This window comes from Anopheles funestus, chromosome 2RL, assembly GCF_943734845.2.
Source record: "Anopheles funestus chromosome 2RL, idAnoFuneDA-416_04, whole genome shotgun sequence".
Classification (NCBI taxonomy): domain Eukaryota; kingdom Metazoa; phylum Arthropoda; class Insecta; order Diptera; family Culicidae; genus Anopheles; species Anopheles funestus.
This window is the reverse complement of record NC_064598.1, coordinates 33,663,741-33,677,638: the sequence shown is the minus strand read 5'-3', so window position 1 is coordinate 33,677,638 and position 13,898 is coordinate 33,663,741. Positions and strand designations below refer to the sequence as shown.

Here is a 13,898-nt window from a genome sequence, read left to right as displayed (position 1 = left end):
GGATCAACGCTATTTGCTAATTAAGAACTCGCTTCCGCTACGGGTAGGGAGTCGTGTGCTACATTATGCGGAGTGGAGTGAGACTCAAGTGGACGCGTACCGTTTCAAGATAAGCCTCAAGTTGTAGAAGAAACATAAATAAACATCTTTGAATTAGAGCAGTGAAAATATTTGTTTTTTTAAAGTGAACAATTATTAATTTGAAAGGCAATACATTTTTAAAGTTTATTTATACTCTCCTCAAATTAAAAAAAAAAACTAATGGAAAAAAGGTCCCGCATCGTATTTTGGCATTTTCTACACGTTTAGACCGATCAATGCCAATTAAAATCGGACAGCAATACAAATTGTACCCGTGCAACAAATCTTACCATTCAACCCTTACCTCACAATCAGCTCCTCACAATGGGGCTATTGTTCAGATTACGATTCCCGCTTTATCCCGCACATAAATTTAACTCCCCCAGTTAAAAAAAAGCATAGCAAAAAACAACAAAACACCCCCAAAGCTATGAAAACAACATAACAGAAAACGAAGTGAAAAGTCGCATTAACTCTTCTAGTCAAATTAACTTTCGGTTGTACTGCACCGAAAGACAAACAAAAAAGGGGCAAGTTCCTTCCCTCCGAAAGCTTCATCAACCGGCAATGAGCCTTTGATTACAATTTTTCCAATCAGATTGAAAACAGGCTGAAAGTTCTATTTTTTAGAAAAGGGTGGGAAAAAGGGAAGGAAAGGTTCAAACATTTGAAAGTAAAATCCGACAAAAAATACGTCCAAGGAGAACAAGAAATTACCTGCACAAGAAATGGGTAACTGTGTTACCTTCTTCCCCAAAAACTCTTCCCAAAGATGGTAGAATTACTGCTCCGAAGCAAAGTTTCATAGCCATTTGCCGTTGCGCTAATCAGTGTTGACTTCTGTCAGAGTTGGGTGAAATAAGAGATGAAATAAATTCACAAAAACCTTCGAAATTGTGAAGGCCTTTTCAAACGGGGAAAGTAAATTGAATACAAAAAAGCACGACAAGAAGAACAAACAACAGCACCAGAAACAAGAATTACAAGCTTTTACAAGCTGGAGAAAATTGCAAAACGAAAAAGGGTTTGCTGTAATTAATCTGGCTGACGTGCAGCGATGGCCACGAAACGATACCTATGAAAGGAAGTCATTTGAGCAATTGGAATTTGCCGGTTTGCCGAAAGTTCAGCTACCGATGATAGGTCGTATTGTTTTTCGCAGGTCGTGCGAAACTGCAGCGGGAGGGAGGCAAATTTTAATTATATGCCTTGATTCGGTTCAATTGATCTTGACGCGCTACTGTCAAAGCTGTAGGTAATGGAAGTCAATGAAATTTTATGTCAAATAGTGACTGTAATTACAGAACTTTTGTAAAGAACTTAATATACAGTTAGTGATTTATTTGTCTAAATAGTACGTATATTGCTTTACCTCAAAGTTTCATACTTCAAAACACCACTGACCTTAACGTACACACGATCGTGCTTACATTGACAGTTGGGAAATGTAATATATCCTCAATTACGCACGCTACGGGTGTAAGGCTGTCGATTGAATGTGGCCATTCCAGTAATGTAACGATCGGCAATTTGTTCCAATACCACCCAAAAACGATAATGACGTAGCACTTTCCCGTGGCACCAATCCCGAAATGTCACGTTCGCAACTTTGTTTGGCCGTGCCTATGACGCACAGTATTTGCTTACGAAATGATGAAAACAACCTTTTCGCAAACCTCCACCCACCCACCCGACCCCAAAAAAAGGGTCTCCAACGTGAGGCTTCTCTTCAATGAAGCTCATCAACATTCAGAACAAAAACCGATCGTTATCCTGCCGAAAACGCAACCGGCTGGTGTTTCCGGCCGAATTTCACCCAATCGATATGAGACCCGTTCCCAAAAACAAGGACCCCGGCTGTGGGAACTCGCGAAGAGGAGGATACAAGTTTCCAAGAAAATGATACTGACTGATATTGGTGTAAGATAGCGAGCTGGGAGAATTGATCCCGGATGTCAAAGATGCCGCGCGAAGAAATGGGACAGAGAGGCAAAAATGGCAACAACCAAAAAAAAACAAACGAAAGATGAAATGCTTTGCTGCCGGGAGCTACGCTACTTCCGCAAATCGGAACCTAAAGTTGAAGAAACAAATAGCTTCCGCTAGCGTTCGATGCTCTTCATCTCGTCAAAAGGGGACGATAAAAATTTCTCTTCTGTATTCTTTTGTCTATCCGTTGCTTGGTTTTTAGCGGCTGGACCCGTACTTGCTACAAGCTAGCAAAAATATGATGTTTTATGTGTATGCTTTTTGTTTTACTTCTCCCTGTTCCCTCTGTACGAAAAGTAGGTCAAAACGGTATGAGGAGGTTTGTGATATGGTGCAAAAGGTTTTGTCCGCCCGTCCCGGTATGGCTTATGATCGTCCAGTTTTGCACCGAAACCTAGACTAGCGCAGCACTAACACTGCACCGTAATGGGATGAGGCATCCTGGCGCCAGCGAAATGGGGACAAAATGTTAAATGAATCAAATTTACACCAATTATGCGACCATCATCATTCGTCATCCGTCGCCAAGCGGTTGATGGGAGCTGGCTCCAGAAGTGAAAACCCGGTGGCAAACATTGAGCAGCGACCCGAACATAACTGGGGTGGCTTAAATGGAGCTAGGAGGAGTTTGATTGCTGACATTTTTTTGTTTTTGCTGTTATTGTTAAAGAAGAATATTAAATTAACGTTTTTGAAAGAAGTTAAATTTAATTTATTTTATACTTTGTTGGGCGCATTAAAATGTAGAAGAAGAAAAAAGTGTTGCATTATCAAACAACTGAAACTGAAATGAATTCAACTCTTGCATGCATAATTGGCGCAGTATAGTGCCGCAACGGTCTAGTCTGCTGTACGAACGGTCTGGAATTTATTCCCCATTTTGGAAGGATTCACTATTTGGCCTTAATAATTGTAGTCGCTGATAATTTAGCTGTTAATTCACTTGAAACTACTGAGTAAAGCCACTAGTAATCATTCTACGCAATGTGGTAACAATAACTGTAAGGATTTTTTATTCATTACTGTCCTGATAGACATTAAAGCTCGGAGATAGACGAACGCTGCAGGTTAATGTTTATTTAGTATAAATATTCGACATGCCTGGCTTGAACGTGTCGCAGACGTTATTTAACTTGCGGCATATTTCAAGGAATTACTCTGAAGATCCAAAGGTAGTGCGTTGATCATCCCCTACTCGCAAGCGATTCAACCGAAAGGGAGGCATGGGTAGGAACGAATAGATTGATAGCCGAGAGTAGCGCAAAAGGCTCAACGCGGCCATTTATAAGTCCCATCACGAAAAATCTTCAGTAAAGGTGTTCAACAACCTTTCCTGGAGGAGCGCTAGTCCAACCAGCAAACACCTGGTCCGATTTTCGAGTCGGCAATTCCAGGACCTTATTGTGAGTCATTCACGTGAAATTTCAAGTCACATTTGTTTTGATGGCAAAATATTGTGTTTATTAAACAATTCTACTAAATGTTAGCTCCTGTAATTGAATTCAAAACAGTGTCACATACATGCAACATCCTCTGAAATAAATCTTTGGTCAGATCTTGTGTCTTCAGACATGTATTTTTCCGTAAATTACAAACAATTTGAAAAAGGAAGTTCCTCTATTTGACTGCCTTTACTATTTCCTCAACAAAATTAAGATATTATTAACTTGTCCAGCGTCGCAACCTAATCTTCATGGTCCTCTCCAGATGCAGTCCTCAAAACCCGTTACGATCGAGTGCCGGGGTCTGAAAAGCCACCAACCCGCGCTTTTTGGCGTACCCATTAACACCATCATTCCATCTCACTCTGGACCTTTCCACCCTTGTGGACGATCTAAAAAGACTTCACGGACTGGGTTTGCCGGTGCCACAGGAGCCTGTCGTGTGTAATTCGCTGTACAAAAATATCAACATATTATCGTACAACTCATAGGGTTCGTCATTGTAGCGCCTTCTTCAGTGTCCTTCCACACTTACGGAGCCAAAAAATCTTCTGAACTTCTTCCTCTCGATCGCTGCTAACTGGGTTTTTAAACTTTTTGGACAAAGCCTATGTCTCAGAGGCGTATGTGAGTACTTCCAAGTAATCAACCGTCAAGTCAGGTGTTTTGAGTGGAGAAATTTCCTCATACTATGGAAAGAGCGTGTGTTAGCCTTCACCATACTGTGTATCTCCACATCTATGTTGTTATCAAAAATTATTGTTGTATTAAAAAATTTAGTATTTATCTTAAATATTTCCTTGCAGAAGCAAACATCGAAAATGTTTAAATAGTCATTTAAATATGCTTGACACAGTTTTGTGCATTCCTAAAACTACCCCAATAGTAAACCCCATTAGAAGCTAGCAATAGGCAATGTAACGGAAAAAAGTGAAATTGATTTGTCATGCTCAAAACAAAAAGGCGCGATGAAACGATGTTTTGCTAGTAATCCCCATATTATCCTACCGTGAGAACGATCAGCTGCTGCACACTAACAACAGTTTAGTGTAGAACAGAAAAAAAACAGAGTTTGCTGTACACCGATTCTGTTGTCAGTATCAACCTTCACACAATTTAAAAGCACTCCTGCTGATGCCGCGTGAACTAAAACGGCCCCCGCAAACACTTCATACACGTTAGTTCTAGATGCCAATCATCAACGAGCCCGGAATGGGAAACCCCAGCGCCGTTTAATTTGTTTCTGATGAATGTGTTGGTAAACAAGCAGGGAACATTTTATCCGCAAGCTGATCTAGCTAATGATGGAAATCATGTTGTTTTTGCGTCCTTTGTAAACCCTGCCGATACGCGGTTCCACAACCCTTTTAACCTGTGTCGCGTGACAAACGTACCAGAATCGTGATTGTAACCCATTTGCTGGATTTCCCCCCCCTCCCCCTTCCCCCTCTTTCCTAAGGTCACACAGGTTGCATACCCCCGTAACAACCCTTGTGGGTGACTAATCATCAGTCACCATCTAACCGTCAAACTGTCGTTCAGTTCACCCTTCATACACACTAATGATTTCCTTTCCGTTTCTCTTTTCTGTTTTCGGTGGGCGATTGCCCTCTGTTAATCGTTTCAGAACATGAGTCATCCGGGTGCGGCATGAGCCACGAATTCCGAGGATTCCAACTACGAACCTGCGAAACTGATCGGTGGAACTGTTGGAAAACTCCGATTTTTTAAAAAATACTTCAAGAATTCCAATTAAAACACACTCGGAATGGTAAATTCGGTGAACGATCGTAGTGCTTGCTGGTCGAATGTTTGTGTACCGGGGGAAAACATTAGCTAAACCGTTTTATAACTTCAAAATCAACAAAATCGTGTGCACGTGTAATGCTATCCCGACTGTACCTTAATTAACGTGAATGTGTTTCCGCGCCACCCTGTAAGCGTGCAACGTTGCGCATCCCATCGGTCCCAAGGGAATAAGGAAAACGCGTGTGCGTGTATTCCGTCGATCGTCGGCACCTCTTTGTTTCTCTCTGCACACACGCTACGAAATGCACCCGGCAGCTGTTCCATTTTTATGGTTCACGACATCGTACCGCGATCACCGTTCCCGCTTCCGTCGCCGGTCCGATCGTCTGTTTCCGTGCTGCGTTCGGCGATAAGTGTGCGATCGTGCGTTGCGTTAGATGCGCTGCAAAACCGAAACAAAGTGACGCATGGTGATGGTTTAAGGCTAAAAATGCATTCGTTCCAGCTTGGCGACAGAAGCATCGTCCCGGGGGGAATTAGCTTGTTAGTGCAAATGGGGAACTGGGTTCAAACATAAATAAAACGCAAAACGCATACTCAAAAGGATCCACCAACGGAAAGGAAATAAATCTAACCACAACCATGTGTGTGTATGTGTGTGTGTGTGGCGCGGGAAAAGTGTACGTGTGCGTGTGGGTGAATGAAAATGATTTTCCGTGTAGTACGTGTGCGTGAATTTTGTCCCACAGCCTAGGCACGTAAACCTTCCGGGGCCGTAGGGCGAGAATAAAGTGGAAAAAATAGTTCAAAATTTCGAAAGATCAAAGTGTGGTGAAAAAATAAAGTTGTGTTTTCCCGATTCTCCCTTTACCGGGTGTGACAAGGGTTTGGCATTAAGTGATTTCCCACCTTCCCGTTAGCTTTATTCTGTATTCTGTGCCATCCTCTGTGAGGTGAAACGAAGCATCATATATTGAAGAAAAAGGAAGAAAAAAAAAGATGTCCCCAACGAATCGGGATGCAACGGGCGGCTCGTTAAAATCCGATCCATCACGGTTAAAGATGTATCGATGTCACAATCGGCTCGATTTACAGCAGCAGCATCACAAATGCAAAAGCTACCGAAGAACGTTATGGACCGGTAGCTCCGGTCAGATCACCGTTAAGTGTGTCCCACCCGTAGGCCATCGCCGTTGTGAACCCTTGACGCCGGATATGGAGTCTTCCAGTGGTAGTGGCGGTTGCCGGCGGCTGCCAGTGCAATCCGATCCGGTGCAGCCACCGTACACTAGCACTCGAAGTGGCCGTCCCACCGCCGGCCATTGCCGACCGGGACGACGCATCTCGCAGCAGCTGTTCTGGACTGCCGTCCTGCTTCTGTGCGCTGGCTTCTGTACAAAGACCGGATGTGACGATACGGAGCAGTTCCAGAAAAACAGTGAGTACACTTGGGTCGCTTATTTTTTCCTGGGGGGGGGGGGGGGGCGTGTATCGAGGGAGTTGTGAGGGTTCTCCGGTCACATGAGATCGATTGCGACCGTAGCAACGCGCGCTCGATCCCGATCCAGTTGGATGGGGGCAAAGATATTTGAGGAATTTCAATGTCTTTCAATGACAACCCTGCAACGGAGGGCAGGTGGAGGGGGTAAAGGGAAATCGAAATGGTATTTCGATATAATCGGAAAATTGGATCCCTTGTCGGCCCCAAGCGGACCCGGTTCCAAGGAAAAAACTGTAAAAGGCGAATGCGTCTGCCAGTGGAGTCTAGTGAGTAGGATTTATGGGTTCGATTTAAATGCACCCTATACCAGCCTCCACTGGCAAAGGAATGTGAAACGCATGACTGTCTGTGTGTGTGTGTGCGTTTTTTTCTTTCTGCTTCTACGCATTACAAACATTCCCAATATGTTAGGGAAAATGTTAAACCAAATACGTGTGTTCCCCAAATTGTCCCCACCAGCCCCAAAAAAAGGGACGCATCGCGCGTATCTTGATCAAGCGACGAGTGAAATGTGATGATCTATATCGAAAAACATTCCGCAAGCGTTCAATTAAATTTGGAACTCGCACAAGAACGAAAACGAGCACAATATCCAGTTGCAAATGGGACTTTCGTTTTTCTCGTTTGACATTGGGCTTGATGACATTTTTTTTTGCATGGGAGGGGGGGGGGGAACTCATCAGAGCAGGATGTATATTGGCAGAAGGGTACCCCAGAGGCATTCAGGATGGCCTGGTAGTAAATGAATTCTGCACCGTCTGTCACACGGGGACCGACATGTGCCAATGGCGCAGTCATCATTTGATTGATTTGACTGCCATTGATTTCGCTTACCCGCCGGCTTGATGGACCTATCGGAAAAGTCGGAAGCTTTTCGTTTCGTATTTATGCCCGGTTGCCTTTTTCTTTCCTTACCCTCAACCTTGAAAAGCACTTTGGCTTTTCCCCGAATCAATTTGGCTCCAGGCGGGGGCTGCTACAATAGATGTGCATGAGGTTTCGCAAAACTTCACTCCCGGTAATGATGGAAATGTGAGTTTGGTTGGGCAAAAAAAAGCAAGAAAACAAATGGGCTTTACAGGGTTGCTGCCAGGGACCATTCACTTACAAAAAAAAACCCCCGGTACATTACGTTGCATTATGTCGACCGTACGCTAATGTTGGTACGATAATAATGTGCCTTTGGTGCGGTGCCTTCGCTTATTCTCTGCTCAATGTCATTTTTCAAAACCTCCACACAAAAGCCCCGGTGCAAGTGCTTCCTTAGGCAAAAGGGGTTTTTCTGTTGTTAAGGAAGGCACAAAAGAATGTGTGCCGGAAAAATTTGGCCATTTTTCGGATTCAACTTCGATAATGAGCATTTCCTTTTTGCATTGAAAGCCATCGTTAGACATGGCGGAGATGTACGTGTGTACGGTTGTACTACTAATATGATATCTTACTCACAACATGACAGCTGTCAAACACAGCGAACAGTAGTGACATGTGGCTATGGAAATGTCCAAACAATTGGTAAATCATTCGGGCAGTGCACCTGGAAGGTTGGTGGGAGTTTCTTCCAATCGGCGGAAAGTTAGTACCTACTGGGTGGGATGCGGGGAAAATAGGAGAAGAAATCATAAATATGTAAATGTTCCAAACAGGACACATACACATATGTATACGAACAGCTTGTGTTCGATTGGGCCAGTTTATGATTGGAGTATCTCAGCGCTTGCCCACATCAACGGTAGTGAGCATAAATCTTTCTCGATGCTATTTCTGTACCAACTTCCACAACAATTTAATGAGTTTTCGGCATTCGCTCCCGGACGGTTCTGTGGCATGTGTATGTGTACCATCTCGCATGTAGTGCTGCGAGTCGCCGCACTCCACCACACGGCATGCGACCCAATGGTCCACGTTTCGCGATACCTTACGCATATTGCGCTACGTTTTTTTTTCGCTTGCAAATGTTCTTCAGGATCTTCACAATTTAGCGTTGTTTTTGAACTTCTCAAGAAGCAAGCTCCGATGTAAACAGTAAATCTTCACAAGGAAGAAGAAAAACCTCCCCTCACGGGCGGATGGGGCAACCGTAACTAACTGGCGGGTACCGGGCGCGACCGCACCGGGCACAAACTTTATGATTTATGCCAACATATGCCGGGAGAGCGTGCAAAATCTTAACATTGAAATATTTTGCCGCTCCCCGAAACGTGAAGCACCACGGTACCGAATGTTTCACGGCAAAAAACCTGGCTCGTGCCCGGCCTTTGATGACTTCGTTTTCCGTTTTGCGCGGGATGTTTTAGGGGAAAATTCCTGGGACAGCTGCTTACTACGGTCGAGCGGGTTTTTCGGCTGAGCCTGGGACGGCACATTTTAAAGCGAGGGAACGGAGGAGGAGGAAAGTTAAACATTGCTCGCAACGAAAAATGGGGCCAAAAATCTAACCAGTTGGCATGTGTATATGTGCCAAGTGACACTGTGGACAAGCGGGGCCCTACAGAGTAGTGGCCGCTTTTTGATGTCTGTCGCTCGACACACAAATGTCGAGATCTGCGCCAGTGTAGGTGCTGACATTATAGCGAGAAGCTGGCATGAAGATGTGAAAGATGTTGCCGGTGCTCTACTGCTTCGTACGATCGTGAAAAGGTTGAAGTAAAGGCGGTACGATTTAGTTTGAAGGCCGACATTAAACACGTTCCAGAGAATGTCCACACAGTATCCTCAAAATGCTGCATTCAAACAGTGAAAGAAGGTTGGGCTCTGCAAATTCCCGCGTAGGATTTCCGTTTCCAAACGAGACAGTTCATTTAAAAGCAAGTGCAGTTTATAGATCATCCTTCTCAATGTCGTAAAATCCACAGCCGATTTGAAGTTGGGACAAGGCTTTTTCCCCTATCGAGCCCCAATCATAAACATAGCCCTCCATTTAAAGTGATTGGTTTTTTGGGGGAGGGCAAAACTTTCCACCGTTACGCGCGTTACGTTCGGGCATCCATCTTTTAAAACGACCGCCCTTTTACCCACAAAATGGACAGTTACCACCGTTTCGAAGAAGCTTGTTGCTTACTGCTGCGTAAAACTTTACCCTTTGGGTAGCGTCAGTTACCACGACCACGAGATGTGTTGCAGAACAAAAAAGCAACAAAAAAAGTAGGTGAGCAACATTTTGGGCCGCTTGGTCGTGAATCGTCAACAAAAACCAGATTTTCACGAAAGCTTCCCTCTCTCTCTCTCTCTCGGATGGTGGGAAATTTGTTGATCAATCTCTGACATGATGTAGGGGAAGAGTAGTGGTAAATGTAAGTGAGGAAAGGGAATTTGGGTGGTACAAAAGTTTCCCAATGGAAAGGGGCACCAGCGAAGAAGCAAGAGTTTTGTGTCCCGGTATGGAAAAAAGCCGCAGAACAGCTAGCTTAAATAATGAATGTTGCCATCGGGTTTGGTTGGCTGGCGTGACGATACCGGAGGATCCCGGTTTCGCGAGTTTATATTTTCATTCTGGGTATTTCTTTTTTCCCCTTGTTTCTGCAACCACCCAAAAGCTTTTGTGTGCTCCCTGTGTGCAGTTGCCATGCGAACATGTTGGTCGATTCGGTGGTTTTGGCGAGTGGTTTTCGTTGGTTGTTTAGTTGGAGGAGTTGGTTACGGGATGCTGAAAGAGGATCGTTTTCGGTTGTTGCAAGAAGGGTTGTTGCTGTTTTTTTGTTGGCTTTGTTTGTTGATGCTTTCAATGCCAGCAGCTTTCTGCGCCAAAAAAAACCCGAAACCATGGGCACCACCGTGAAGGTTTATCGTATCGCCCCTGGTTTGCCCTGATACAGTGTGGCAAGCTGAAACTCATCGCTCGTGCATGAACTATGAATATCGCATTATGTTGTGCTGTCGTGAATTATGACACGAGCCTCATAATAATATTTCGCTTCACCGGCCCAGATGGTCCGATACAGGGTGGCGGAGTTCTGGATTATGTTTCCAACACGATCATGATTCTGCCATTTTTACCCGTGCGTTCTTGCATCGAGGGGGTAAACAAGGCTTATTGAGATTTTTTGATAAAAAAAACTTTTGAGGGTTGAAAGAGTTTTGTTTCATATTTGCGAACGAGTTAAATGCTATTAATTTAAACATTTTCTACACAAATGAAAACTATTCACTGGGTTACCTCTTAACCTCTAACCGGAAGGGTGAAATAAATAAATTTAAAAGCATTTAGCTGGAAGATGAATTCTTTTTAAATTATGCACAAAAAATACAATCCGACTCTGTCGGCTGCGTGCTCAGAAAACAGGCAAAAGGATGTATTTAACTGCAGAACAAATTCATTCAGTGTCATTCAAGCTGGTGGCCATCGCAAATTTATGACCAGGATTCGAAATTTAGATCGTCCATTTTAGGCACGTTTGCATCTCTGGGTCCCCTGATGCAAAGCCTACCCTCTCCGTCCCTCTCTTCTCTCCTTCTTCCCGCCCGACATGAGGATAAGATAGGGCAGCAGTTAAGTAGGTCGTACGTTACTGCTTCACTAACTTCATTTGAATATAATAAAAAGCTACGGCCCGCTCAATGTTTGACTGACTGTTCTTTCCCCACTGCTGGCTGGCGAATCCTTTTTGCAAAAGTCGACTTTGCTCTGAAAACATAAATCTACGAACCGGGAGGGGTCGATTTTCTCCCATCCAACGGTTCTTCCGGGATTACGCTTGCATTATTTCCCACTTTCCAGCCCGCGCAATGCAATGCACTCAACCATTCTTTGTGGCAGATAATAGTGGCCCCAGTGTGCTTTCAAAAAATACCGACACCGAATGGTTGCCTGCTGCTAGTGGTAGCATTATCATTTCTACCGACAGTCGGTAGTTCGTATTGAAGCTGGCGACGACTCTCTCTCTCGGTCACCATTCGTTCGGTACGAAGGCCTGGGGAGGATCGTCGAGCTGTGACGCGGGTATCACGCTCTCGTTTAGGAGGGAAAAAGCTTTAGTGATATTTGCCAGCAGCAAATCAATACACACTGTGTCATGGTGGTGGGTTAGTTTATTATGAAATAGTGTGGCTATTGGGATTGCGCCTGTGTGATGCACCTAAAACGCTTCGGAAGCTAGCCGGAAATGGGAAATTGCACATATTTTAGTGATGCTTAGCAGCACACTCCAGTTCACCTCCCAGTTCCAGGATGAACCGCTCTCGGTATGCCTTGCCTGTCACGACCATTAAGCTCGGGTGTGCCAATTGTGATCTATGCATGTTTTGTTTCAGCTTCAGCTAACTGCAATTGAAGCCGGTCTTCCGTTGCATGGCTGTATCGGGCAAACGGGAGGATCATAAATTTCCATCATGGCTTCATTTGTGCTAGATAAAAATATGCTTTTGCGAAATATAGTTTGTACAAAAAGGGGGGGCTATTTCATTGATTTTTTTTTGTTTTCCTCTCATTTAAGAAGCTTTTCCACATAATGCCTGCAGTAATATCTCTTGTCGATGAAACAATAACACTCAACATCAATTTCAATTCAAGCTGCTTTTTGCGTGTATGTTCGTTTTGAAAAGATAAACTCCCTTTTTAGACACTGGAAACCATTGTAAGCTATTTAAATTTTTTTAATAGAATATTTAACCAAATGGTAAAATCGGTTTTGTTTGCTGTTCAAAAGTTCCACGAACTCAATCGGCTTCATTATGTTCGATGTAATCATTTGTTATAACATCAGGACATAAAACGTTCCATTCATCCGATCATATTACAAAGCGCAATTTTTTTTTGTCATAAAAAGGCTAAATGGGAGGAAGTGTGTTTTGCATACCACAAAGTTATCTCTTTTGTACCGTAACCCAATGTATGTTGTTACCATGCGATTCCAGTCGTTTTCGGAACTATTTCACTTTGCAAACAATGATTGCTAATGACTGGTAAAGCGGATTCCGATGCATATCATGCATTTCCGATTGAAAAAGTTGACTATTTCCGGGCTCCATAATTCCTTGGATGTGTTGCTAGCTTGGTAACAGCCTGCCTGAAACAATTGCCATTGCTATTGTATACGTTCGACCGGAAAAGCTTACATTTGCCCCTCTTGCGTAACGGCAGGACACAGACAAAAACCCCCGCCTCCCAAAAAGGTGAACAGGGGTTGATGCTAGTGGCCGGAGGGGTTAAAGAGCCCTAGCACACTGTGCACACATCCCGGCAGCATAAATTAGTTATGAGTTCAACCCCGAAAACCTCAGGTGCCGCACGGTTGTGATGCTGCGGTCAGCCGTACCGGCACCTTCTAAGCACGGTGTAAGTTCCGAACTTCATGACTTATGCAAAGCAATTCTTGCGCTTTGTCAAGCATTGTATTGGCTTCGTCTCGTTACGCATTGTTTTTTTTTTCCTCTTCCTGATGCCCGGCAAAGATCCTGGACGCTTGGCCACGTCAATCCATTAGCTTTCATTAGGTTGGCCTAATTGTCACGATTCGCTTGCTTTATTTAAGGGGAAAACATGAGGAAACGGGGAGTGCGTTTGTGGAAAGACGGGGTTTGGAAAAACTTCTGCCTACGCTGGACAATGACCTACACGCTGGCTAACTTGGAATTGGTTGGTTGATGTGAGCTCAGCAACACACTTGTGATGTGATGTGCTTTCCATGAAGTATAGCTTTGCCGACATAGGCCAAGAACAAGAAGCGATGAATAAAAAAAGAGAAGCGAAAAAACATACATAAAAAAGACTTCAAAACTCACTCCAGGAAAAGCATTGACGTACCAGGGCCCTTATATTCCACAACTGGTGCTAAAGTTGTTTGCATTATGCAAACTAATTTTACGCTCAACTGGCAAAGAACACACGCTTGTGAGTAGCTGCCCAAATTACAAAAAGATGGAACCAGGCCGGATCAAACACCGTTTGATCCAGTTAAAGCTGCTGTGCTCTTTGTTGTACAAAGGACTTGCCCACTAACACAAAAAGCTCTTTTTTTAAAAAGCTCCATCTGGAACCTTAATATGAGCCAAAGTTCATCGTTTTTGGTGATACTCAACTGTGATAAGAGAGTGTGAGTACTCTGAACCAAACCATAACAAAAAAAACGAATAGGCACCAAATTGTGTTGGGCCGAAATGGATTAAATAAATTCTGCCAAAACACACACACAAACACGTAT

General features: G+C 43.8%; 1 protein-coding gene across 1 annotated transcript in view; it reads left to right on the top strand.

Moving 5' to 3' along the window:
• Window positions 1-13,898, top strand: part of LOC125764595 (contactin-3) — a 132,690-nt gene that overhangs the window by 54,027 nt on the left and 64,765 nt on the right. The window contains exon 3 of the mRNA XM_049428971.1: window positions 5,140-6,699. Coding sequence (XP_049284928.1) covers window positions 6,261-6,699 — 439 coding nt within the window. The 5' untranslated portion in view covers window positions 5,140-6,260. The remainder of the gene's footprint in view (window positions 1-5,139; window positions 6,700-13,898) is intronic.